The sequence below is a fragment of the Salvelinus sp. IW2-2015 genome, linkage group LG26 (genome assembly GCF_002910315.2).
Source record: "Salvelinus sp. IW2-2015 linkage group LG26, ASM291031v2, whole genome shotgun sequence".
NCBI lineage: Eukaryota > Metazoa > Chordata > Actinopteri > Salmoniformes > Salmonidae > Salvelinus > Salvelinus sp. IW2-2015.
Window position 1 is genome coordinate 35,009,824 of NC_036866.1, and position 27,638 is coordinate 35,037,461.

At 42.4% G+C, this 27,638-nt stretch overlaps 1 protein-coding gene across 4 annotated transcripts; it reads right to left on the reverse strand.

Moving 5' to 3' along the window:
- Positions 1 to 704: 704 nt before the first annotated feature.
- On the reverse strand, positions 705 to 27,589 carry LOC111952691 (bile acid receptor). Of its 4 annotated transcripts, none has more exons than XM_023971587.2 (10): positions 27,406 to 27,589; positions 23,727 to 23,910; positions 18,175 to 18,552; positions 15,659 to 15,799; positions 12,828 to 12,970; positions 5,684 to 5,779; positions 5,267 to 5,366; positions 4,301 to 4,447; positions 3,063 to 3,176; positions 705 to 2,786 (listed from the first exon to the last, which is right to left on the reverse strand). In XM_023971587.2, exons 2-10 carry the CDS (start codon positions 23,821 to 23,823, stop codon positions 2,548 to 2,550), a joined length of 1,455 nt encoding a protein of 484 aa, XP_023827355.1. In that variant the 5' UTR covers positions 23,824 to 23,910; positions 27,406 to 27,589; the 3' UTR covers positions 705 to 2,547. The 4 variants fall into 4 exon arrangements, with proteins under 4 accessions (XP_023827355.1, XP_023827354.1, XP_070291348.1 ...); XM_023971586.2 differs by having other exon boundaries at positions 5,684 to 5,782; XM_070435247.1 differs by having other exon boundaries at positions 5,684 to 5,782; positions 23,727 to 23,889; positions 27,406 to 27,587.
- Positions 27,590 to 27,638: the final 49 nt, after the last annotated feature.

Genomic DNA, 27,638 nt, shown 5'->3' on the forward strand with positions numbered 1-27,638 from the left:
GACTGTCCTCCCCAGCCAGGGTAGGGCAGCACCATACAACATTCCAATGTTATAGTCTTGTGAATCTCTCAGGCATATTTTTTGATTGGAAATGGGAAAAATGGGAAAGATGGACAAACTACATTCTCATTCATATTATTATTTATTATTATTATTTAAACATTTTGCTCTACAAAAACACGTAAGCTTAAAGTACACACACTAGTGAGAATTTTTTGGAGAAGAATTGTAATTTGTTTTTACTTTCCGTGGGTTCTCAAATGACCTCCCACAGATCCAGCTTCCACAACTGGAAGGCATTACGTCATTGGCCCTAACCCCACCCCTCCTGTAGGTTAGGTTACCTGGACACAGAGTTGACTACCGTTATCCGTAATCCAGTAGCATTGCTTTGAAGAATGTACCGCAGTACCGCCAAACTGAAAAATGACACCTATTGTAGATGCAAGACACCCAAGCCAACTTTTTAAAAAATCATTCCAACAAGTCCAGAACGCTGGTGAAGGAGTAGGACATTTTCAAAAGTAGTCGCCTGTGCCATGCTCATTTTACCAAAGAGAGCTTCGCAAATGCAGGTATGGTGGATCGCAACATGCATGAAACATACAGGCTGACAGAAAAAGCAGTACCATCCATTTATCCTTACCAACAGGTAAATATAACATTACCCAGCTAGACCTACTATTTTTGGGAATGGGGTCATCATTCATTCAACACTAGTCAAATGACCGCATATCAAAGCCTGTTATCATGGTTTACAGTAGTTGAATTGTTTATATTTGATGTTGAACTGTTTTATGTACACTGAACAAAAATATAAATGCAACATTCAACAATTTCTAAGTTTTTACTGCGTTACAGTTAATTTAAGGAAATCAGTCATTTGAAATACATTCACCCTAATCTATGGATTTCACATGACTGGGAATACAGATATGCATCTGTTGGTCACAGATACCTTTTTAAAAAAGGTAGGGGTGTGGATCAGAAAACCAGTCAGTATCGGGTGTGACCACCATGTCTCATGCTGTGTGACTTGTAGAGTTGATCAGGCTGTTGATTGTGGCCTGTGGAATGTTGTTCCACTCCTCTTCAATGGCTGTGCGAAGTTTGGATATTGGCGGGAACTGGAACGCGCTGTCGTCCAGAGCGTCCCAAACATGCTCAATGGGTGACATTGTCTGGTGAGTATGCAGGCCAAGGAAGAAATTGACATTTTCASCTTCCAGGAATTGTGTACACATCCTTGCGACATGGGGCTGTGCATTATGATGCTGAAACATGAGGTGATGGCATGACAATGGGCCTCAGGATCTCACCACAGTTTCTGTGCATTCAAATGGTCATCGATAAAATGCAATTGTGTTCGTTGTCTGTAGCTTATACCTGCCCATACCATAACCCCACCACCACGATGGAGCACTCTGTTTACAACGTTGATATCAGCAAACCGCTCGCCCACACGACGCYATACATGCTTTCTGCCATCTGTTGAGGACGACGAGCACGCAGATGAGCTTCCCTGAGACGGTTTCTGACCATTTGTGTAGAAATTCTTCAGTTGTGCAAACCCACAGTTTCATCATATGTCCGAGTGGCTGCTCTCAGGTGATCCCACARCTGAAGAAGCCAGATGTGGAGGTCCTGGGTTGGCGTGGTTACACGTGGTCTGTGGTTGTGAGGCCAGTTGGACGTACTGCCAAATTCCCTAAAACAATGTTGGAGGCGGCTTATGGTAAAGAAATGAACATTCAACTATCTGGCAACAGCTCTGGTGGACATTACTGCAGTCAGCATGCCAATTGCACGCTCCCTTAAATCTTGAGACATCTGTGGCATTGTGTTGTGTGACAAAACTGCACATTTTAGAGTGGCCTTTTATTGTCCATGCACAAGGTTCTTGGCAAAGGAGAAATACTCACTAATAAGGATGTAAGCAAATTGGATATGGAACATTTCTGGGATCTTTTATTTCAGCTTATGAAACATGGGACCAACACTTTACATGTTGCATTTATATTTTTGTTCAGTATATTTATAAACCACAAGAGAGATCGTATGTCAAACTGATCCAGTCCAAACTCCTGTGCCTGTGTCCGAACAATATCATGACTACAAGTGTATTAGTCAGAAGATGAATTGTCAATACTAGGGGTGTTATCAGATTACTTTCTCCAAAATCTGGCAAACATAAGTCCATTATCCCGTTGGGAGATCTTTTCTTTAAATAATGTCTCCAAGTTTCTTTGGTCTGCAACGGGGGGTCACATTCAAGTAGCCCATCACAAAGGTGCACCTGAGCAAAGCCTACACAATATCAATTTCCAACATCTGAAAGCGGTGTCATGTCTTATTGCATCGCAGTCAGAACTTCTGAAATGGTCCGATGTTCAGCTTTCGAAATGGTTGCAGCTTCTGAAATGGTCATAAGGTCAGTTTCTGAAATGGTTGCCGTTTCTGAAATGGTCTGAGGAGACAGGTTGAAATGTTTGTTGTCCTCTCCTCTCCCCCATTCATCCATCCATGGATGCAGCCTCTATGTATCGTTCACTGTACGTCCCAGATCTCACAGAGGAGGGGGGTGAACTTGTGGTCGCTCATGCGCCAAGAGGTAAGCATCTCAGCGTGGTGGTGATTGAGGGTTCGCAGTTCGGTCAGCCGTCCCAGGAGACGGGCAAAGTGCTGGGGCTCCAGCGGGTGCTGCATTGCACAGAACCTCCTGAGCACCTCCAGCATAGGCTCCTGTAGCCTCTCCACTGCCTGCTGGTCCTTCAGGTATGGCCGGTCTGTAGAGGAAAATAAATTAAAGGGGAAGTTCAGTATTTTACAACCTAATGACAGATGTTTTTTTACCCTGAAAGTAGTCTATAGGCGAGGAGAAACTGTATTCCATGGTTCAGTCTACAAACTTCAGATAACTTTAACCAACACTAGCTAAAAATGATTAATATGGGCATGCGGGACATCAACTTTAAGTAACATCAAACCAAATAATTGAGTTTATTTCAGTTGATTTGACCATTACATTTTTACTTGTGCCACATGCCCAGCAGGCAGCTCACCTGGTGACAGGATGGTAATGGCGGTGAGAAGGGCGTGTTCTTCCTGCATCATCTGGAGTTCCCCGATGCTTTTGTAGAAGTTGAACATGGGTGTAATGAACGCCTCTGATATTCCTGGAAAAGATGTGGAGATGCGTGTTCAATGCACAACCATTGGATGGCAGTATTTTCCATAGATGGCAGAATAGTCCATACATCACTGAGGGGAATGGGTTAAAACAGGTACAAAGGTGTAAGCATAGATGATGTACTGATACTTCGTATAATTCCCATACATTCCCACTATAATGAACCAAAAGAAGTGATATAAGATTTGAGGTAACATACTGTTGGCGTACACCTTTTACAGATTTCAATTTTAAAAATCCGGAGAGCAGAACTACCCCCACCAAAACAATTCACCCCCTCCAGTCAGATACATCCGAGCCATAAGCTTTCAGAAATGACAGGAGCGCACAAAGAAGGAGAGAGGGGGACAATAGGGCTCTTGATGTTTAGATAAAGAACAATAGCCTCTTTAGACACCATATCTCTATTTTCCCCTCAGACTGGCCTTTAGCTTGAATATCTCTCCACCAATCCATTCACTCTGGAGTGGTGCCAAGAGACGGAGAGACGCTGTTTATGGAGGATAAATCATTGGCATAGCTCTAACTGATCCAGTCTAGCATCAGAAGGCATCCCTCTTTTACTCCCCTACCACACTGCCTTGCACAATGCCCATACGCGCTCACAACGGAATGAACCCCAACCCAGCGGGCAGTGGTCCGTTTACATGGGTAATCCACACCTGGCCAGGGATCAACAGGTCCGTACACTGCTAGTCTGCCAGCATCCTCGTCAGATAGAGCAGGCCCATCCATTATTCATACCAGACCTGCGTGGCTGCCTGCAGACGGATCTAATCTACAGTACAGTACGGCCATGGGAGTGGTGTGTGTGTGTGTGTGTGTGTGTGTGTGTGTGTGTGTGTGTGTGTGTGTGTGTGTGTGTGTGTGTGTGTGTGTGTGTGTGTGTGTGTGGTGGATGGAGGGGCTGAGGCCTCACAAGGTGATAGTCAGAGAGGAAGTGTACATGTTCATACAACCACAGATTGTGGTATAAAAAAAACTACTTCATGATAATAGTGATGACAACCACCATTTAGTTCTAGTAACAGTAGTATACTTGTTGATGTGTATTGAAGTATTGTCATAGTATTTTCCCTTTAATGCTCCAGATTCCCAGTATGAACGTACCACTCTTGCGGATCCTGTCCTCCAGGACCTCTGTGTGTCCATGGGGTAGCTTCCTGGTAAACACCTGTGCTGAGCGCAGGAACATGGCCTCCACTGCCGAGCCCTTTAACAGAGCTATCTGATCCTCATGGTCCAGGGCAGAGAAACCTGTCAGGGCCGTATCCACGCAGGCACACAAGCATGCAAACACAGTCAGGAGAGGCTATTGCAGGGAGAAAGGGAAGGATGGATCTCCCCTATGGTTTGTGAGAAGTAAAAAATTATGAAACAGAAAAAAATCCTGCTAGTAAATAAAACTAGGCTAAATAAAGTCACTCAGTAGACGCCTCAACAGAAAGAGATTAGTTAAGGAAGACTTATCTTTCCATTTCAATGCAGTGTAACAGAGGTGGTTTGGTGAACTATGCTTCTGTGATGAGTAACCTTGCCTGAGACCTGAAGACTTGTTAGCTTCCTGAGTTCCTTTGCTCAGTGGACGAACACAGTCTTGTGTCACTGTAATGACCCGGGTCAATACCCGCTCTGACTTATGTTAAGTCAAACAAATTAATTGTTGTTATCATCTTGCTATTGTGCTGGAAATGTTTTATGTTTGTGCTTTTCTAATAACTAATTTCTGTGTTCAATTCACGTGCTTTTCTAATAACCGTTTTCTGTGTTCATGCAAGTGACTGACTGAACGAATCCTCACTATCAACAGCTGCAGTTTGGCAGAACGCCCAGACAGTACGCCCTTTGTTTTGAGAACGAAATATCTCAGTTTCAAGGTCTCAGCTTAGAGAGAAGAAGACTCGTGAGGTATTGGTCTGTTACATGTTATGAACCAGTATTAGTCGGTCACATGAATTAGACTATTAGTATGGAGTACAAAAGGCCAGAGGTTGACTGATAATTAATAAGAGTATCCTATATTCTACTTCTTTCAAGAGAAAAGATTGGAATGACCATTGTCATAGAAGTCCAGACCTGGAATGTTTTTGGTAAACTCCACCAGCACTTGAACATGACTGGTGGCCATCTCTGTCAAAAGGAGGAAGTTCTCGTCTGCATTGAAATGCTCCTGTAGCTGGAGAAACAACAAGGAGACACAAAAGACAATTACAGAATGTGTGTGAAGTTTTATGRCACTGCTGGCTGATAAGGAGAGTTATGCAACTGCATCTAAGCTATGAGGGAGAGAACAGTCTGACTTCTACTGGGATAAAGATCATGTGATATAAGTCATTGCTGGAGTCTTACTTGGAAATCATCTACTCTGGGATATGTTACAAGGGTCTCTTATGGTGTCTTCCATTAACTACGAATAAGTCTGACTTGTAAAGCATACACGATGGCTTGCTGAAAGACGCATCATTTGCTAGAATTGTAGGAGATATCAAATACCAGTTTTTTGGCCATGTCTTGAGGGATTCGATGTTTCTGGTAAGCTTCTACGATGAAGCTCAAAATAGCCTGCTGCTCTTGACTGAGCTCAACCTTCTCCTGAAAGAAAACCATTAGCAATCAGTTTTGAATTCTATTCTGTATAACACTAAGGCTATTTATGAGTCATACTTTTAAAGTGTCAGTCTTAGCTGTGAGTGATACAATCTGTTGGTGGCAACAGGGCTTTAGAAATGTTGAAATATTCATAGTTAATTTTAACACTGGGCTGTCATTATCATGCTATTCCCATATCCAGTAATCAGTATAGGGCATTTAAAATCAAATCAAATTGTATTTGTCACCCGTTGTATTCGGCACATGTGTAGACTTTACCATGAAATGCTTGCTTACGAGCCCATCCCAATTATGCAGAGTTACAAAATAAAAAAATTCATAGTAACACAAGAGGAATAAAATACACAATAATTAAGCTACAGTATATACAGGGAGTACCAGATCAATGTGCAGGGGTAAGAGGTAGTTGAGGTAGATACAGAGTAGCAGCAGCATATGATGTGTGAAATTGTGTGTGAATGTGTGTGCATGTGTCGGTATGTGTGTATGTTATGTGCATGTGTGTGCGTGCGTGCGTGTGCATGCATGCGTGCGTGCGAATGTGTGTGGGTTTTGCGTGAGAGTGTCAGTGTGGTGTGTGAGTGAGTGTGTGTATATAGTGTGTTTATATAGTCTTGTGAGTGTGCAAGATAGGGTCAAATCAAACCAAGTTGTATTTGTCACATACACATATTTAGCAGATGTTATTGCGGGTGTAGCAAAATGCTTGTGTTCCTAGCTCCAACAGTGCAGTAGTATCTAACCATTCACAGCAATACACACAAATCTAAAAGTAAAAGAATGGAATTAAGAAATATATAAATATTAGGACGAGCATTGTCGGAGTGGCTTTGACTAAAATACAGTAGAATACAGTACATACATATTAAATGAGTAAAACAGTATGTAAACATTATTAAAGTGACTAGTGTTCCATTATTAAAGTGACCAGTTATTCCATGTCTATGTACATAAGGCAGCAGTCTCTAATTTGCAAGGTTGAATAACTGGGTGGTAGTCCGCTAGTGATGGCTATTTAACAGTTGGATGGTCTTGAGATAGAAGCTGTTTTTCAGCCTCTCGGTCCCAGCATTGATGCACCTGTACTGACCTCGCCCTCTGGATGATAACTGGTTGAACAGGCCATGGCTTGGGTGATGGATGTCCTTGATGATCTTTTTGGCCTTTCTGTGACATCGGGTGCTGTAGGTGTCCTGGAGCGCAGGCAATGTGCCCCCGGTGATGCGTTGGGCAGACCGCACCACCCTCTAGAGAACCCTGTGGTTGAGGACGGTGCAGKTGCCATACCAGGCGGTGATATAGCCCGACAGGATGCTCTCAATTGTGCATCTGTAAAAGTTTGAGGGTTTTAGGAGCCAAATTTCTTCAGCCTCCTGATTGAAGAGGCGCTGTTGCGCCTTCTTCACCACATTGTCTGTGGGTGGAACATTTCTGATTGTCAGTGATGTGTACGCCAAGCAACTTGAAGATTTTCACCTTCTCAACTGCGGTCCTGGCGATGTGGATAGGGGCATGCTCCCTCTACTGTCTCCTGAAGTCCACGATCAGCTCCTTCATTTTGTTGACGTGGAGGGAGAGATTATTTTCCTTGCACCACTCCACCTCCTCCCTGTAGGCTGTCGCGTCATTGTTGGTAATCAGGCCGACCACCGTCGTTTCGTCCGAAAACTTGATTGAGTTGGAGACATGCATGGCCACGCAGTTGTGGGTGAACAGGGAGTACAGGAGGGGACTAAACAAGTTACCTTTGCTTTCTTGGGTACAGGAACAATGGTGGACATCTTGAAGCAAGTGGGGACAACAGACTGTGTCTGCGACGTGGCTGGTTTTCCCTTTATTATCCGTGATTGTCTGTAGATCCTGACTGAGCCATTGAATTGCGACTCCAATTTGTCTCTGTACTGATGTTTTGCCTGGCAATCAGCCTTACGGAGGGAGTAACTCAACTTTGTATTCAACCATATTACAAGTCACCTTGCCGTGGTTAAATGCGATGGTTCGCGCTTTCAGTTTTGCGCGAATGCTGCCATCTATCCACGTTTTTTGGTTTGGGTTGGTTTTAATAGTCAGTGGGAACAACATCCTCTGTACACTTCCTGATGAACTCAGTCACCGTGTCAATGTAGATAGTCTGTAACAATTAATTAACTATTTAGCTGTCTTATGGCTATTAAGTAGTCTTATGGCTTGGGGGTAGAAACTGTCTCAAAGCCTGTTGGTCGGAGATCCGATGCTCCGGTACCATTTGTCGAACGGTAGCAGAGTGAACAGTCTATGGCTGGGGTGGCTGAAGTCTTGCAATTTTAGGGCATTCCTCTGACACCTCCTGATGTAGAGGTCCTGGACGGCAGGGAGCTTGGCCCCAGTGATGTACTGGATCGTCCGCAACACCCTCTGTAGCGCTTTGAGGGAGAACATTTGAGGATCAGAGAGCCCATGCCAAATATTTTCAGCCGCCTGATGGGGAAGAGGTGCTGTCGTGCCCTCTTCAAGAGGTCAATGTGGACAATGTTAAGTCCTTAGTGATGTGGATGGCAAGGAACTTGAAGCTCTCGACTCGCTCCACTAAAGCCCCGTCAATGTGGATGGGGGCGTGCTCTCCCCTCTTTTTCCTCTAGTCCACGATCAGCTCATTGGTCTTACTGACGTTGAGGGAGAGGGTCTTGTCCAGGCACCACACTGCCAAGTCTCTGACCTTCTCCCTGTAGGTTTTCTAATCAATGACGGTGATCAGATCTACCATCGAGTCGTGCGTGGCCACGCAGTCATGGGTGAACAAGGAGTACAGGAGGGGACTAAGCACGCACCCCTGAGGTGCCCCCGTGTTGAAGGTCAGCGTGGCAGAGRTATTGTTGCCTACCCTTATCACCTGGGACCGGCCAGTCAGGAAGTCCAGGATCCAGTTACAGAGGGATGTGTTCAGTCCCAGGGTGTCACGCCCTGACCTTAGAGATCCTGTTTATGTCTCTATTTTGGTTTGGTCAGGGCGTGAGTTGGGGTGGGCATTCTATGCTTTGTGTTTCTATGGTTTTCTATTTCTATCTTTTGGCCAGGTATGGTTCTCAATCAGGGACAGCTGTCTATCGTTGTCTCTGATTGGGAACCATACTTAGGTAGCCATTTTTTCCACCTGTGTTTGTGGAAGGTTTACTTTGTTTAGGGCACATAGCCTTTGAGCTTCACGGTTTGTTTTGTATTGTTTATTGTTTTGTCGGCGTCATTTCTAAAATAAAGAGAAAATGTACGCTTACCACACTGCACCTTGGTCCTCATCTTTCAACAGCCGTGACACAGGGTCACAAGCTTGGCGATGAGCTTGGAGGGGACTATGATTTTGAACGCTGAGCTGTAGTCTATGAACAGCACTCACATAGTTATCTCCCCTCTTGTCCAGGTGTGAGAGGGTAGTGTGAAGTGCAATTGAGATTGCGTCATCTGTGAATCTATTGGGGCGGTACGCGAATTGGAGTGGGTCCAGGGTGTCTGGGATGATGGTGTTGATTTGTCTCATGACCAGCCTTTCAAAGCACTTACAATTGACAGATGTGAGTGCTACAGGGCGATATTTATTTAGCCAGGTGTCATGACTGTCCTGTGAGGATCCGAATACTAGAAAAATATTCCTAACAGAAAACGTGGGGAATGGTCAGTGGTGATCTAAGTAATAATAATGTCATATGGGTTGTTATTTTGTGATGTCATAATTGTTTTTATAAAGGATATACTGTAACTTGAAAAGTATATACACTATCCCACCTTAACGTTGTATATTCAAAATTATGGATCCATAAGAGAATTTGTCTCTTTTAAACTTTGCACAGTAAGTAGTCACGCCCCGAGTGAGGTGAGAGAGTGTATCAGCCTGACGGAACCATCCCTTTCGACTAGAGTGCATAAAAGGATTGGTAAAGAAATKTACATTTAGACCAGAACATCGCCAGGCTGCAGCTGTGTGTGTAAAGTGGTTTGAACCCTGAATACCAACACGAGATGGAGAAGAAAACTCCCCTCAGACAATCACTGTTACAGCTGTGTAGCTGTCCTAGGAAAGTATCTAGAAAAGCAAATTTAAGTGGGACTATTCTACTACTCATCAAACCAGCGTATTCTGCTACTCTCATCACCCCACTGGTACCATCGACACGGCTGGCTAGCCTATCTTCCAAGGAGTATCTTCCAGAGTGAACAATAGTAGAAGCCGATGGGGAGGACCCCTTTTGGACAATCAGAGCCTTACAAGCGTGCCGCTGAAAGGCCCAACACCCTTCCTAAGGAGGGCTGGTTCCGACAGTGATCCACTGCGAACGAAGGCCTTTAAACGTAAATACATGAATGATTTCTTACTCCAAACGGGCAGCCGTTCGCGTGCAAAGAATATGATTACTGTGAGAGTAGTTTCCTAAAGTGTATCAACGATAAGTGTCTCTGTCACGACTTCCACCGAAGGTGGCTCCTCTCCCTGTTCGGGCCTACTAGCTGCCACCGATCCATTTATCCTTTTTGTTTGTGTCTGTCTGTTTTGTTTACACCTGTGTCCTATTAGTTGATTTCGGTGGGTTTATTAACCTCCTGCCTGCTAGTCTTTGTGTGGGATTGTTTGCTGTGGTTACGTCGTTTGGGCGTGTCCCCCCCCCCATGTTGTTGTTGAGTTGGAACTACTTAATAAACGATTGTGCCACTGGGACTTCCTTGCTCTCCTGCTCCTGATTCCTGCACCTCCCTCCTAGGAGGCACGTCTCTTTCTCTCTCTCTCAATCTCTCTCCATGTCATTGTGTAAGAAGCAGCCATATGTTGTGTCAGTCTTGTAGGGACCTTTCCTAATGTATTAAGTGTGTATGTTTATCCTGTGTTATCATTTAGTTAGCTAGTAAATAAATAATTAAACCAATTTGTGTTGTACTGAATCATAAGTAAGGCTGGGTTTTTTTCAGATGCAAGAGGTTACGACTGTTCAGAATGATGATATGATAAGAGGTTGTGATTAATGTGTTGACTGTTTTATGGATGTAATAGGTCATTCTTTAAACAGCTGCTCTCGTGGTGCCCCAAATTCCTAATGAGTTAATTGTTACATGATTCATTTAATCGGGTAACAATTAAACATAGTTAGTTGATAAGATAAATAACAGTCATCAGATTAATGAAAGTAAAGTCACAACACAGGTTACCTTGGAGTTCTCGGGAATATAGACCATCAAACAAAAGCTACTTTTCTAATATATATACAGTGGGGAGAACAAGTATTTGATACACTGACGATTTTGCAGGTTTTCCTACTTACAAAGCATGTAGAGGTCTGTAATTTTTATCATAGGTACACTTCAACTGTGAGAGAAGGAATCTAAAACAAAAATCCAGAAAATCACATTGTATGATTTTTAAGTAATTAATTTGCATTTTATTGCATGACATAAGTATTTGATACATCAAAGAAAAGCAGAACTTAATATTTGGTACAGAAACCTTAGTTTGTAATTACAGAGATCATACGTTTCCTGTAGTTCTTGAGCAGGTTTGCACACACTGCAGCAGGGATTTTGGCCCACTCCTCCATACAGACCTTCTCCAGATCCTTCAGGTTTCGGGGCTGTCGCTGGGCAATACGGACTTTCGGCTCCCTCCAAAGATTTTCTATTGGGTTCAGGTCTGGAGACTGGCTAGGCACTCCAGGACCTTGAGATGCTTCTTACGGAGCCACTCCTTAGTTGCCCTGGCTGTGTGTTTCGGGTCGTTGTCATGCTGGGAGACCCAGCCACGACCCATCTTCAATGCTCTTACTGAGGGAAGGAGGTTGTTGGTCAAGATCTCGCGATACATGGCCCCGTCCATCCTCCCTCAATACGGTGCAGTCGTCCTGTCCCTTTGCAGAAAAGCATCCCCAAAGAATGATGTTTCCACCTCCATGCTTCACGGTTGGAATGGTGTTCTTGGGGTTGTACTCATCCTTCTATTCCTCCAAACACTGCGAGTGGAGTTAGAGCAAAAAGCTCTATTTTTGTTCATCAGACCACATGACCTTCTCCCATTCCTCCTCTGGATCATCCAGATGGTCATTGGACACTTCAGACGGGCCTGGACATGCGCTGGCTTGAGCAGGGGGACCTTGCGTGGCTGCAGGATTTTAATCCATGACGGCGTAGTGTGTTACTGATGTGTAGTGTGGTTGAGACTGTGGTCCCAGCTCTCTTCAGGTCATTGACCAGGTCCTGCCGTGTAGTTCTGGGCTGATCCCTCACATTCCTCCATGATCATTGATGCCACGAGGTGAGATCTTGCATGGAGCCCCAGACCGAGGGTGATTGACCGTCATCTTGAACTTCTTCCATTTTCTAATAATTGTGCCAACAGTTGTTGCCTTCTCACCAGTGTGCTTGCTATTGTCCTGTAGCCCATCCCAGCCTTGTACAGGTCTACAATTTATCCCTGATGTCCTTACACAGCTCTCTGGTCTTGGCCATTGTGGAGAGGTTGGAGTCTGTTTGATTGAGTGTGTGGACAGGTGTCTTTTATACAGGTAACGAGTTCAAACAGGTGCAGTTAATACAGGTAATGAGTGGAGAACAGGAGGGCTTCTTAAAGATAAACTAACAGGTCTGTGAGACCGGAATTCTTAACTTGGTTGGTAGGTGATCAAATACTTATGTCATGCAATAAAATGCAAATTAATTACTTAAAAATCATACAATGTGATTTTCTGGATTTTTGTTTTAGATTCCGTCTCTCACAGTTGACCTATGATAAAAATGACAGACCTCTACATGCTTTGTAAGTAGGAAAACCTGCAAAATCGGCAGTGTATCAAATACTTGTTCTCCCCACTGTATATATATWTTTTTTTTATAAACAAAAGAAGATCATTCAGGAAATGGTTTGTTTGTCTTAGTCTATAAACATCTAACCCCATTTTCTAGTAAATCATTTTCTAATAAATAATGTTCTGTATTTAGATTCCTTCATTGGGAATCACTGACACAGATTTTGAAGCACAAAAAAAACATTCTAAAGAGCAAAAAGGGGAGCTTTTACCTTTGACAGTTTGGTAGTGGAGGTGACCTGTTTGCTGTCTCCGTTGTCTCCCCCCTCTGTCTCGTCCCAAGTGGACTCTCCTGGGGAGGCCTTGGTGTTTTTCCTCAGCCTTTTAGACTTACACTGGATCTCTGTCAGCAGACCTGTGGGCAGTGATGATGGGTTCAAACACAATGTGTTGAAGGAGAATTTCACCCCTACTTGTTCAATAGTGATTCTCTTTGTGAATGCACTGTAGCCAGCCAGAAAAGGCCTGATGCCCAATGATACAGCAGGGCGTTTGATATTTTTTTGAATTGGCTTTATAGTGTAACTATGGGTTTGAGAATGTTATTAAGCATGTTTTGAACATTAATTCTCACCTAAGTTAAGAGGTTAGCTCAGATGTAAGCTTTAGGGCCTAACTGTACACATGCCAAATAAACCTACCCACCAATCGCCAAATTCTTTTGGGAACAGGCAGAAAAACTTAACATCAATCCACGGAGGCAAAAAGGACAATGTCGGAGTTGAATCCAATAAGAGAAGAGCTGCGAAAGGAGAGTTTAAAATAAAGAGAAGGAGGACCAGAAAAGGAATGGTTTGGTGAAGTGGTAAAAGAGGATGATAGCAGTGCTGCTATATTATGTGTGATGATTGTGAGGCGCTATACAAATTTAACAGTCACAAGACGGGGACTTCCGATCGGCCTATGGCACGTCAAGGGAACTGTAGCCTACTGTTCAGATGGGTTAAATGGAAACTGAAATGTGGACACTGCCTGTAGGTCTATAACCCCTCACATAGCCTTAATATGAACTCCTGCAGAATTAAGCATTTCTTGCTGTAAAATGATACACCAAATGTATGCCAAATTTTGACTCGAGAACAGGAGTGGAGAAATATGATTTCTTTCTTTCAGCATCTTGAGAGAATGTGAATGCTCATTTAGCACCTCTACAGACGGTATCTATCTTTATCAGCATCAGAAAAGCTGATAGTATTTCAACCACATTAAATATGCATCCAAGCCGAACTGAAATCTTATCAGAAACATGTTGGGTCGTTTTCACAGCTCTCTATTTCCTTACAACCGGTCAAACTGATGTCATATGCAAATTTTGCACAGAAAATCTTTCCAGTATTTTTTCAGTTATTGCATTTTCTCCCAGGTCCCTAAACATATTTTCTCAGCGAAAGAAGATGAGAGAGAACTTTACCGATGTCAAATAAACTGAAGCATTCATTCTATCGATTTTACATTACTCTGGTGAACAAGGGGTCATTTAATCTTCTAGGGCAACATATGACAGAAGAGAAGCTGCACGTATCTAATTATAGACAAGTTGCCTACCAAAGCAGAAATATATCTAAATCAGGCCCAAAAATCGTGCACCCCCTGTCAAAAAATTGTTCTGACGTCTTTGACTGTAGCCCATTTTCTATATTTGCGGTTTAGGGTCGGGTGCAAGCCTCAGATTTTCACTTTTTCACATATAGTCGGGCGTTTGTGGATGGCTTATTAGCAATTGTGCGCAGGTGTGGGTGAACAAACAGCTGACTCCCCGCACCACAAACAAACCAAAAAATGTTACGTTGGTAAAGAGTTTGTGGTACTGTATACAGTATGTCCAATATACCATGGCTAAGGACTGTATCCAGGCACTCTGCATTGTACGGTACATAAGAACAGCCCTTAGCCATGGTATATTGGCCATATACCACAACCCCTCATGCCTTATTCTTTAATTATACAACTCCTGTATTTTATGCAGTGAGTATGTTAATGGTGAACTCCGTCCTCCTGCTCTCCTTGCCTGATTCTCTAAATACACCCACTAATTGAGTCTCCTTGGTGGTAGGATTAGGCTGTCTTTTTGATCAAGATTTACACCTTCATTTCCCCATTCTTCTTTTGTTTCTGCAAAAATACCTTATCTTCTAGTTGACTCTCTCTCTGCCTCTCCCTCCCTTGAATAGCAACAATGGTGAGACCTTTCTGTTGTGAGCGGTATGACACACGGTCCCTCAGTGAAATTCAAAAAAGTTGTCAGAATCCAAAATGAAAGTTCTCTGCTATGATCTGAGAATGTCCCCAGTGCATTGAAAGAAAATAATTATGATATCATACAGTCTGAATAGATAGTCAGAGGGTCAGGCTCACAGCTAGACACATGTCAATCTGAATCAAATACTGAGAGTGAGTGACTGTTTAACCATGTCATTTATATGGATACATGAATGCTAAATGGATACATGCACGGTAAAATGCAATACTATTGAAGATATGCCCTGCAATTTATTATATTGGGAAATAGCAGGTGCACTTCTTAAAGGTCCTCTGAGATGTGCCAGTGCTTCAGTTGAATTAAAAGAAAGGGGTTGAATATACATTTTTGTACGGGCAGGTACTATGGTACCATGTACCACGAGTTATTAAAACCTGCAGTGTAGTCTCTCAAGTAATAAATGCACATCGTAGAATATCAAAGAGCTGGTGTTATCACCAAATTCATTTCCTGTCATTGGCAAGATAATCTTTTGCACATAAGAAATAGCAATATGCTTAGCGATGCAGTAGGAGATCTATGCATCTGCAACTACATGGATTGTGGAGTAAAGGCCATCAAGAGGGAAGAAACATGGGGGTTCCTTCAAATGTCATGACCACCTTTCTTGTTGAATCTTTCAGTAATGATGGTTTATGGTTCCCTTGACTCTTGGTCCATTTCCTTATCAATAAAACCAGCACCTCAGACTGTACCATCAAGTGTGACATAATAGGTACAGTATCCCATGATGATAAATGGAGAGATGCCAACAGCTGTTGGCGTGAGTGCTGATATACTCACATTCTGCCAGCATGCCCATCTCCTTGCACTTCCGGAGACGACACTCCTGGCACTTCCTGCGCATATACATGTCCATCTCACAGGTCCCTTTACTCTTGCACTTGTACACGGCGTTCTTTGTGATGCTCCGTCTGAAGAAGCCTAAAGGCAATGATCAGAACAATTACCCAGTGACCTCAGTCTTTGGTCATATGATGAAATACTAGTGGTATTATGTACTGTAGAGCAAATAACACCACTACAGATGCAGGATCTTAATTTGATCACTCTTTTGTTGCCGAGAATTTGGAGATGAGCTTTGTGATTTAAATAAATTCACTGAAAACCCACACTAACACAGTCATATTTACAGTATTGCACTTTTCATGTAGCCTACTTTTGCCCAACTATCATAGCCTAACCACCGATCAAGCAACATTATGGATTAATGTTCAAATCCTGTAGCTGGATTATTTTCCTGTAACAATATAGGTCGAATAGGATCTGTATGTGGTAGAGGAGGACCGTGCCTTGGATCTGATAAGCTGACAAGCCTGATAGCCTTACTCTACAAACCCTATGACACGATACAGGTACACGGTCTCCCATAAATAAAACCTCTAATGGAGTGATGGCATTGGTTTGTGGCTGATCTATGCCCTTGGTCTTGACCTATTCCCAAGGGGTGCTTTAAACCATTAACATGGACCCCTTTCAAAAGTGCCACACAGTGTACAGTCCAGCTATGCCCTCCGTAAGGCAATCAAACAGGCAAAACGTCAGTACAGAAACAAAGTGGAGTCGCAATTCAACTGTTCAGACACGAGACGTATGTGGCAGGGACTCCAGACAATCATGGATTATAAAGGGAAAACCAGCCACGTCATGGACACCGATGCATTCGCCCGCTTCAAGGAAAACACAGTGCTCCAGCCATCACACTGTTAAATAGTCACCACTAGCCGGACTCCGCCCAGTATCCCGTCCTGAACTTCAGAGTCTGGGTGGTTCCAAACTTCTTCCATTTAAGAATCATGGAGGCCACTGTGTTCTTGGGGACCTTCAATGCTGCAGAAAGGTTTTGGTACCCTTCCCCAGATATGTGCCTCGACACAATCCTGTCTCTGAGCTCTACGGACAATTCCTTCGACCTCGTGGCTTGGTTTTTGGTCTGACATGCACTGTCAATTGTGGGACCTTATATAGACAGGTGTGTGCTTTTCCAAATCATGTCCAATCAATTGAATTTACCACAGGTGGACTCCAATCAAGTTCTAGAAACATCTCAAGGAAGATCAATGGAAACAGGATACACCTGAGCTCAATTTCGAGTCTTATAGCAAAGGGTCTGAATAGTTATGTAAATAAAGTATTTCTGTTTTTTATTTTTAATACATTTGCAAAAAAATCTAAAAACCTGTTTTAGCTTTGTCATTATGGGTTATTTTGTGTAGATTGATGAGATAAATGTATAATTGTATCCATTTTAGCATAAGGCTATAATGTAACAAAATGTGCAAAAAGTGAAGGGGTCTGAATACTTTCCGAATGCACTGTATATATTTATATTGCGCAGTCTGACATTGCTCATTCTAATATTTCTATACTTCTTAATCATTTTATACATTTTTGGGATTTGCGTGTATTGTTTTGTATTGTTAGGTATTACTGCACTGTTGGAGCTAGGAACATAACATCTGCAACATATGTATACAGCACCAATAACATTTTATTTTATTTTTACACTAACTACCAGTGTGAGAAAGATGCCCCCTAAGAGCCTTATTGGACTGGTTCCATACAGTGGGCACTCACTCGATAGCTTGGAACAGCTAATTAGACATTCAAGTGCAAGGAGATGAGTACAACGACACACATTAACATGGCTTAGTTCCGGGTTCCCTACGCCATTATAGAGTGGAACGCTTAGAGGGAGCTATATACGGAGGGTGAACCGACAAGAGACAACCGAACCTCAAACCTACACTCAGATACGAGGCAGGAGAGCCCAGTGACCGCAACCATAACACCCATTCACCTGAGGATTTACAAGAAATAGAGTAGAAATGCTGTCATTAAGAAAGTTAGGGAGGTGTTGTTGTGATTCTTCATGTTGGGTGTCACTGAGCTCGTCATTTTTACATGGAGACGTTCAGTAAAGTCATGCTGCTTACTCCTGACACCAGAGACAATTCATTCATTCATCCTCGTCATGACGAAATATCATACTGATCACCTTCTGGATGTTTGTTATACCAGTGGGCTACTCTGTAGGCATCATATAACATTATAGAATCTCCCAACTATATTCAGACTACGATACTGTTCTAGCAATAGCTACGGAGCAAAACCAGAAGTGATCAACACAGGCTTTTAGAAGAAGTGAGCCCATCCAAAGAGTGGTTTCTCAAGTGTTGAATGTAGAAGATGCTCTTATTTGGATCTATGTTGTAGAAGACGGTGAAGATCTGTAGTCCGTAACACTTCAATGTCTACAGGTATGATAAAGATGTAGCACACTTAACCACTGCAATTACCTTTACACCCCTCACAGGTGAGAGCGTTATAGTGGTACCCAGATGCCTTGTCCCCACACACCACACACAGCTCCTCCCCTTTGACCCTGCCTGCGTGGGAAGTGTGCCTGGTCCTCTTGCACACCGCAGGCACTATGGCGGATGCCTCTTCCATTTCAACATTATAGCTACCCTCCAGGGGTTCTTTCCTCAGTTCATAAATCTCTGTGGGTGAGTACCACTCCTCAACGCTGTATTGGGGGTAGTAGTGCTGATTGGAGTAGTATGGAGGGGAGGACATGGTGGGCTCCACCAAGGGGTATTGCATGTTGGGATAGTTGGTGAAGGATAAGACCTCTTGGTCCTGAAGCAAAGGGCTCCCTTGCTCTGCCAGAATATCTGAGAGGAGAAAAGAAAGACGCATAGATTAATTTATCGTATCACTGATTAGAAGTGTTGGCTAAAGTCAGCTTGGTTTCAGCATGGTTCAGAAAATTCACAATAGCTACACATTTCACAAGCCAATAACTCCTGTACTTTCCCAAGGATAGTGTAGTACGACTGTCAAAATCACTTTCCAGCTGTTACAGTAGTATTAGATAGTGACTTAATCTGAGTATTTAAACATTAACATAACAGGGGATAGTAACCTACATAAACCCAGTCATAAATAACCTCACACTCTTACAGAACACACTGTCACAGCAGATTGACGGGACGGCTTGAGCTTTCCAACAATTCTCCAAAGAGGTAATAGTACTTATCTTATTTATATTTTACATATAATAACATTTCACAATGCTTTATCATTAGTATCATAAATCATAATAATGATATTTGTATTATGTGGGCATGAACCCTTGAAGGTTAGACGTCAGCTAGCATTGGAACCATTTCATATCACTTTTATTCATTCAAATACGTTAAGGTTAAAGGAAATACTGGAACACAACAAGCTGCTGGAATGTAGCCGTACAGTTCTATAGGGTTGAGTTCATTCAAACTCATTTTATAATACACATAATCCAAGCTGACACAATAAGATCGACAGGCATGAGATACTGACCTGAAGATATGTTCTAATCTAGACCATGGCCATCTCAGGGTGACCCAGCAGACCCAGCACACCCAGGTCTCTCTCTCTTTCTCTGACCACCTGAAAAGTAATCCCCCTCTGCGGCTCTACTCTTACCTGTACTTCTTCTACCTCAGCATACCTCCCTCTATTATCTTTGGCAATGGAACTTCTCCAGAAGAATTCGGTACAGTAGTCTTAGAACAGAACACCTTGATGCTTGTTTGAGGTATGACTTAGGAGTGCCAAATGGGAGCAAAGGTTGCCATGGCTACTTATTAACCTGACAGACATTTCTGCCCATCATTACAGGTAGTTGGTTCGGTAATGTGCAAAGTCACTTTGACATCTGGCTTGCGTGACTGGCTGCTACTGCCTGAGGTGTAATGTGTGTCAGAGCTGGGCACTGGATCGCCTGATCCCAGATCTGCATGTGCCAACTCTCCTAACAATCATTGTCATGCCATATGTACAGTGGTGACCCGTCATTCACGGCAGGTTATGCAAATCTTTGAGTTAATAAAGTTGCATACAAATATGGTCTCTTTTTTTGCATTCTTGAGAAAGGCAGCTTCAAGGTGTTTTAGCCTATCTTAGTGCTTTCTGTGGTGGTGATGGGGCAGCCAGTGGAAAATACAGAGCGTAGGGGTTAGTAATGTACTCTAGTTGCATCGTGATTGTCTCAGAGTTCTATCACTCATGGGGACACTGCGTCACCTCAAAGTCTACAAGGAGAGCTCGAAAATTCAAGCCTCTTGGTTGCTGCCATAGATATACATTAGAAGTGCCCATCCAAGAAGGCTCAAGTTCATTGGCCACAGATAAAATGACATTAAAACACATTATATCTACCGTAGCTTTGATTGGACTGATCATGTCAACATCATACTTTCAAAAGCTTAGCTAGCAAGATAGACAAGCAGTCATCATCATGAATCAAGTTGACAATCGACTGGCAAACCCTTTTCAATCCTTGTCATATGAAGAGAAATTATAGATAAAACATATCAGTGCTCATCGGTCATTGGACATTAACATTACACAACAAGTTGGAAATCACAAATTCAACAATGAGTGGTTTGGAAGGAATCAGTGGCTAACTGCAAGCGTTGCAAAGCAATCACTAGCCTGCTATTCAGTGGAGKGGCTGTATGGTCCCAAGTCTAAGATTAAGGGTCTCTTTTCCAAGCTTAAAAGGATAAACATTCACATGCAACACCATCGGCCATAAAAGGTTGAATACATTGGCCATGCTGTCAATCCAGCATGACTTCTGCCACGTTTAAAACAACTGGAAACTCGGAACTGGGAAATCTCAGACGTCAGTGTGTTCAAGACAACTCCTACTGGGAAAATACGTTTTGAACGGTCATCCAACTCAGAATTCCAAGTCGGGAACTCTGGCCTCTTTCTAGAGCTCCGACCTGAAGATCACTGACGTCATGATTCGACCTTGTTTCTTTCTGAGTTCCCAGATGTCTAGAAAGCACCAAAAATCCAGAGAAAGACAGACTTTGATGACAAAGTTTGATGACAAAATTTGCCCACGAAGGACCTCCGCGCCACCTTCCTGAACAAGGTGAGTCCAAAAATGTATTGTATGCTGCTGCATAAATTATGTTATACGCCAGGGAGATATGTATACTGTAGCTAAGAAAGTAATACTAAGTGTATGTCGTGTAGTAATCTGTTGGTAGCACATGTGTCTCACCCTAATCATTTGGTCCCTTTCCTCCTCATAACTTAGCCTACTGTTCTGACTTGGTGGTGCACATGTAGCCTATAGCCTGTTTTAGAGAAATGTCGTCATCAAATATTGTATGAGCTTTCATTGTCTGCTTATAGGCCCCCTTTATTTATCCTACGGTTCTGACTTGGTGTACAGGGAGAATACTGTATGAATGACCCATGTTCTGAATTCTGTCGCTGTACATTTCAAAAGTGCTTAACAAAAAGTTCTATTGACTACGTCCATCTTAGCTCGCTCAGTAATGTCTTATTACGAATTGCCTCTTATCTGCTCATCGTTCCCTAATGCCATAGTTTGTACATCTCAATTGTCAATAGAAACTACATTAGTTTAAGCAAGTCAGCCATATCAGCTATGTTTTTTAAAAGGCAGTAAACGAGGCTGAATTAACTGTTTTGCTGCCAGACAATGATAACCAGGTGTAGCGGTGTTAAGGAATCACTCCATGGTGCTGAAAAGAAAGCTCTGTGTCACGAATATCATCGAAGGTGGCTCCCCTTCCCGTTCGGGTGGCGCTCGGTGGTCGTCGTCACCGGTCTACTAGCTGCCACCGATCCCTTTTTCCCTTTTCGTTTGGTTTTGTCTAATTGTTTTCACCTGTTCCTTGTTGGGGTTTTGGGTTGGTTGTTATTTAAGTTCGATTAGCCCGCTTGTGTTTGTGCGGGCTTGTTTCTGTATTGTGAGAGGTGTTCTTTATTTATATGGGTTTTCCGCTGTCCGGTTTGATACCAGAGTGTACTTAGGTGGAGTGTATTACGCCTATGTTCGGCGTTACCTTTTGTACCTTTTTTGGTTGGACATTAAAGTGTGTTTTTCCCCGTATCCTCTGCTCTCTGCGCCTGACTCCACACCCATTCACTCTTTGAGCGTTACACTCTGCTGTTGGGACAGCTTTATGTAGGCCCTAACAGCACCGTTTGTCACCGTTATAGTGCAATTAATGTATTGTTTAGTGTTGTGTTGTGTAGTGGCTTTGCTGGCATGCATTACAAAAATAAGCAATTGCCCCACCAAGATATACCTGCAAAATGTGCCATTACATATGCATATACTGTTACAGTTAAAGTCGGARGTTTACATACACTTAGGTTGGAGTCATTAAAACTAATTTTCAAGCACTACACAAATTTCTTGTTAACAAATTATAGTTTTGGCAAGTCGGTTAGGACATCTACTTCGTGCATGACACAAGTAATTTTTCCAACAATTGTTTACAGACAGATTATTTCACTTATAATTCACTGTATCACAATTCCAGTCGGACAGAAGTTTACATACACTAAGTTGACTGTGCCTTTAAACAGCTTGGAAAATTCCAGAAAATGATGTCATGGCTTTCGAAGCTTCTGATAGGCTAATTGACATCATTTGAGTCAATTGGAGGTGTACCCGTGGATGTATTTCAAGACCTACCTTCAAACTCAGTGCCTTTTGCTTGATATCATGGGAAAATCAAAAGAAATCAGCCAAGACCAAATGCCTGAAGGTACCACGCTTATCTGTACAAACAATAGTACGCAAGGACAAACACCATGGGACCACGCAGCCGTCATACCGCTCAGGAATGAGACGCGTTCTGTCTCCTAGAGATTAACGTACTTTGGTGCGAAAAGTGCAAATCAGTCCCAGAACAACAGCAAAGGATCTTGTGAAGATGCTGGAGGAAACAGGTACAAAAGTATCTATATCCACAGTAAAATGAGATCTATATCGACATAACCTGAAAGGCCACTCAGCAAGTTAGAAGCCACTGCTCCAAAACCGCCATAAAAAAGCCAGACTACGGTTTGCAACTGCACATGGGGACAAAGATGGTACTTTTTGGAGAAATATCCTCTGGTCTGATGAAACAAGAATAGAACTGTTCGGCCATAATGACCATCGTTATGTTTGGAGGAAAAAGGGGGAGGCTTGCAAGCCGAAGAACACCATCCCAACTGTGAAGCACAGGAGTGGCAGCATCATGTTGTAGGGGTGCTTTGCTGCAGGAGGGACTGGTGCACTTCACAAAATAGATGGCATCATGAGAAAGGAAATGTATGTGGATATATTGAAGCAACATCTCAAGACATCAGGCAGGAAGTTAAAGCTTGGTTGCAAATGAGTCTTCCAAATGGACAATGACCCCAAGCATACTTCCAAAGTTGTAGCAAAATGGCTTAGGGACAACAAAGTCAAGGGATTGGAGTGGCCATCACAAAGCTCTGACCTCAATCCTATAGAACATTTGTGGGCAGAACTGAAAAAGCATGTGTGAGCAAGGAGGCCTACAAACCTGACTCAGTTACACCAGCTCTGTCAGGAGGAGTGAGACAAAATTCACCCAACTTATTGTGGGAAGCTTATGGAAGGCTACCCGAAACATTTGACCCAAGTTAAACAATTTAAAGGCAATGCTACCAAATACAAATTGAGTGTATGTCAACTTCTGACCCACTGGGAATGTGATGAAAGAAATAAAAGCTGAAATAAATATTTCGCTCTACTATTATTCTGACATTTCACATTCTTAAAATAAAGTGGTGATCCTAACTGACCTAAGACAGGGAATTTTTACGAGGATTAAATGTCAGGAATTGTGAAAAACTGAGTTTAAATGTATTTGTCTAAGGTGTATGTAAACTTCCGACTTCAACTACATATAGTACATTGCATATTATGTATTGCTTGACAAAAATAGTAGGAGGAGTTAGATGAAGCACATATAGTACTGATCTGGGTCCAGGCTAGTCACTGGAAGTTGCTTACCAAAGAAGTGTGAGTTCTCGGACAATGGGAATCCATCGTTGTGTGGGATCTGTAGTGGTCCCACCACATTGACTTCGGGGCCCACCCACTCATTCATTCACAAATCTGGATGGACCTCAGCTCAGAATAAAGATGATGGAAGTAAATTATTTCCAGTCCAATCCTGTAGGAAACCAAGATACACCTAGACATAATGTTAGTGTGAGTTTTACATTTTGTTAAGCAGCTTTGTGATACAGTAGCTTACCTGTTAAATACTTCACAGACAACTCTTTAGCCCTTGCAAAAGTTTTCACACCCCTTGGATTTCGTCCCATTTTATTGTGTTACAAAGTGGGATTAACCAATTACAGTCCAAGCCCTGTCTAGGCCGGATATGTACAGAATACAAATATTCCAAAACATGCATCTTGTAGGCAACAAGGCACTAAAGTAATACTGCAAAAAAAACACAACAAAGGAATATACTTTTTGGCTTAAATGCAAAGCCTTGTGTTTGGGACAAATCTAACACAACACTTCACTGAGTAACTGCATCCTTATTTTCAAGCATGGTGGTGACTGTATCCTGGTATGTGTATGCTTGACATCAGCAAATACAGACAGAGTTTGGGAGAGGAGTTCACCTTTCAGCAGGACAATAACCTACAACACAAATCTACACTGGAGTTGCTTATCAAGAAGACAGTGAATGTTCCTGAGTGGCCAAGTTACAGATGAAATCTGTTTAAATCTGCTAAATTACAGATGAAATACATTTTCTGCAATGGGTGGGTCTAATCCTCAATTCTGATTGGTTAAAACCGCATTCCATCCGATGTCTATTGCACAAGTTTCCACCGGCTAAATCTATGATGCTAAAATGCCTATTTACTCTGTTCCATCTGACTGCGCAATCCACTGTCTCATCAGCCCAGCCAGGCAACTTATAAACTTGATCTTCACTGTCCCCTTTAGTTTTTCCACATTTTGTTGTGTTACTGCCTGCATTTAATTTGGATGAAATGGAGATTTTATGTCACTCGCCTACACAAAATACCCCATAATGTCAAACAGGAATTATGTTTTTAGAGAATTTTTACAAATTAATAAATAATGTAAGTATTCAAACCCCTTTGTTATGGCAAGCCTAAATAAGTTAAGGAGTAAACATTTGCTTAACAAGTCACATAGTGAGTTGAATTGACTCACTCTATGTGCAATAATAGTGTTTAACCTGATTTTTTAATGACTACCTCATCTATGTATCCCACACATACAATTATCTCAAAGGTCCCTCAGTTGAGCAGCGAATTTCAACCTGTTACAGTATTTATACCCCTTGACTAATTCAACAATTTGCTGTGTTACAGCCTGAATTCAAAATTGATTACATAAATGTTTTTCTCACCCAGCCATTTTCAAGTCTTGTCATATATTTTTAAGCTGCAACTACTGTAGGCCACTCAGGAACATTCCACTGTCGTCTTGGTAAGCAACTCCAGTGTATATCTGGCCTTGTGTTTTAGGTTATTGTCCTGCTGAAAGGTGAATGTCTCCCAGTGTCTGTTGGAAAGCAGACTGAACCAGGTTTTCCTTTAGGATTTTGCCTGTGCTTAGCTCTATTCCATTTATTTTTATCCTAAAAAAACTCCCTACTCCTTGCCAATGACAAGCATACCCATAAYATGATRCAGCCACCACCATGCTTGAAAATATGAAGAGTGGTACCCAGTGATRTGTTGTGTTGGATTTGCTCGAAACATAATGTTTTTTGGGCTCCCGAGTGGSGCAGCAGTCTAAAGYACTGCATCTCAGTGCTTGAGGCGTCACTACAGACACCCTGTTTCGAATCCAGGCTGTATCACAACCGGTCGTGATTGGGAGTCATATAGGGCGGCGCCCAGCAGCGACCGGATTTGGCCCAACATCGTCCGTCATTGTAAATAAGAATTTGTTCTTAACTGACTTGCCTAGTTAAATAAATAATAAAACAATTCTATTCAGGACATGAAGTTAATCTCTTTGCCACATTTCTACTGTTTTACTTTATTGACTTATTACGAACAGGATGCTTTTGTTTTGGAATATTTTTATTCTGTACTTCTTTTCACTTTGTCATGTAGGTTAGCATTGTGGAGTAACTACAATGTTGTTKATCCAGCCTCAATTTTCTCCTATTACAGCKATTAAGCTCTGTAACTGTTTTAAAGTCACCTTTGGCCTCATGGTGAAATCCCTGAGCGTTTTCCTTCTACTCCGGCAACTGAGTTAGGAAGGACGCCTGTATCTTTGTAGTGACTGGGTGTATTGATGCACCATCCAAAGTGTAATTAATAACTTCACCATGCTCAAAGGGATATTCAATGTCTGCCTTTTTTATTATTAACCATGTACCAATTAGGTGCCCTTCTTTGCAAGGCATTTGAAAACCTCCCTGGTCTTTGTGGTTGAATCTGTGTTCGAAATTCACTGCTCGACTGAGGGACCTTACAGATAATTGTGTGTGGAGTGCAAAATCATGTTAAACCAGGGTCTCCAACAGGTCGATTGAAAGCTACCAGTAGCTCACAGCCCACCTATGACTAGCTCCCCAAACAATTCTGAAAGTACAATTTTCACATGTTCCACTGCAAATTGTCATTAACAAATCTCACAAGTATTAGACACTGCAAGCTCCCAGCTACTATCTAATCAATGCAACATTGACATTACCCCACCCCCGGTTAGCCACTATTGGCTTAAAAAGCCAAACCTAACACAATAGCTGCCAATTAATTTCCAGAAATATTGCCCCTGTATGTCTGTGTGGTGCGCATGTATTTCTTTCACTTATTTCTGTGTGTAGCCAGCTGATGTGATAACCATCTTGTGGGTTGACAGACAGTAATTTCCCCAAAACCTTCTCAATTTAATGTTAACTGTAAAGTAGGCTTACCTGGCAGAAGTATATCATCAGGAAGTATATAATTTTTATCTATTACTTGGTATTTGCTAACTTTGAATGAGCAACAGCATTACAGAACCATCACTAGACTGGCACATTAGACAGCACATTTCTCACTTGCTAGATCCACAATTAAAGGGCCATATGCACAATTAAAGGGGAATTACATAAAAAARTCCTAATTTGTTATTTATCTTCCAGACCTAAAAGAAAATATTCAGATGTGATTTAAGCATTGACATGGACTCAGACTTCTTGTCTTGTGTTATGTGATGTTTCCCTTATTGCTGTAACCATAACCACAATGTACTCAACACAACAATTCCAAAACAATTATTCTGACGAGTATTCCCTTTAGGTTATATTCTGTATTAAATTAGGTCTGTTCCTGTGCAGTACATTCATAACTAAAGAGATCCTTGAGAGTTGCTAGTCTATTCCTCTGTTATCACAGTAAAATGAACACAGTCATTTCCCCAAACTTTTCCATGGACTTCCTGAATCTGTTACTGACTAACAGCACCCATGGCGACGTTAACTGACACCATCATGCATTGAGCAGAGAGGAGGTAAATCACCATGTGAACCACTGGTTTTATAAATCGCACCTGACATAGCTTTAATTAATTAGCCAGGGCTAATTTCCCCAGAGATTAAACAACAGCCCACATGAAGACCCCAACAAGGGCCTCCAGGCCAGCTTGTCAGCCCACACAAAGAATCAACCTGTCCCTCTCTATCATTTGTTCTTACCGTATTCTTTCCTGTTGATTTCCCCAGTGTAAGTCCAGTCTAGTCCCAGCCTTCACCCTCTCTCTCTGATCTCCACATTGTAATGTACAGCACCATCAATATTTGCTCATGAGCATCTAGCTGCTCCTGGCTGTCTGGGGTTGCAGCGAGAGTATGTGTGACTGGCTGGGGTCATTGAAAAGGGGACAGTGGTTATTAATTAAGCTGTCCATTCCTCTCCATGAACGCACTAC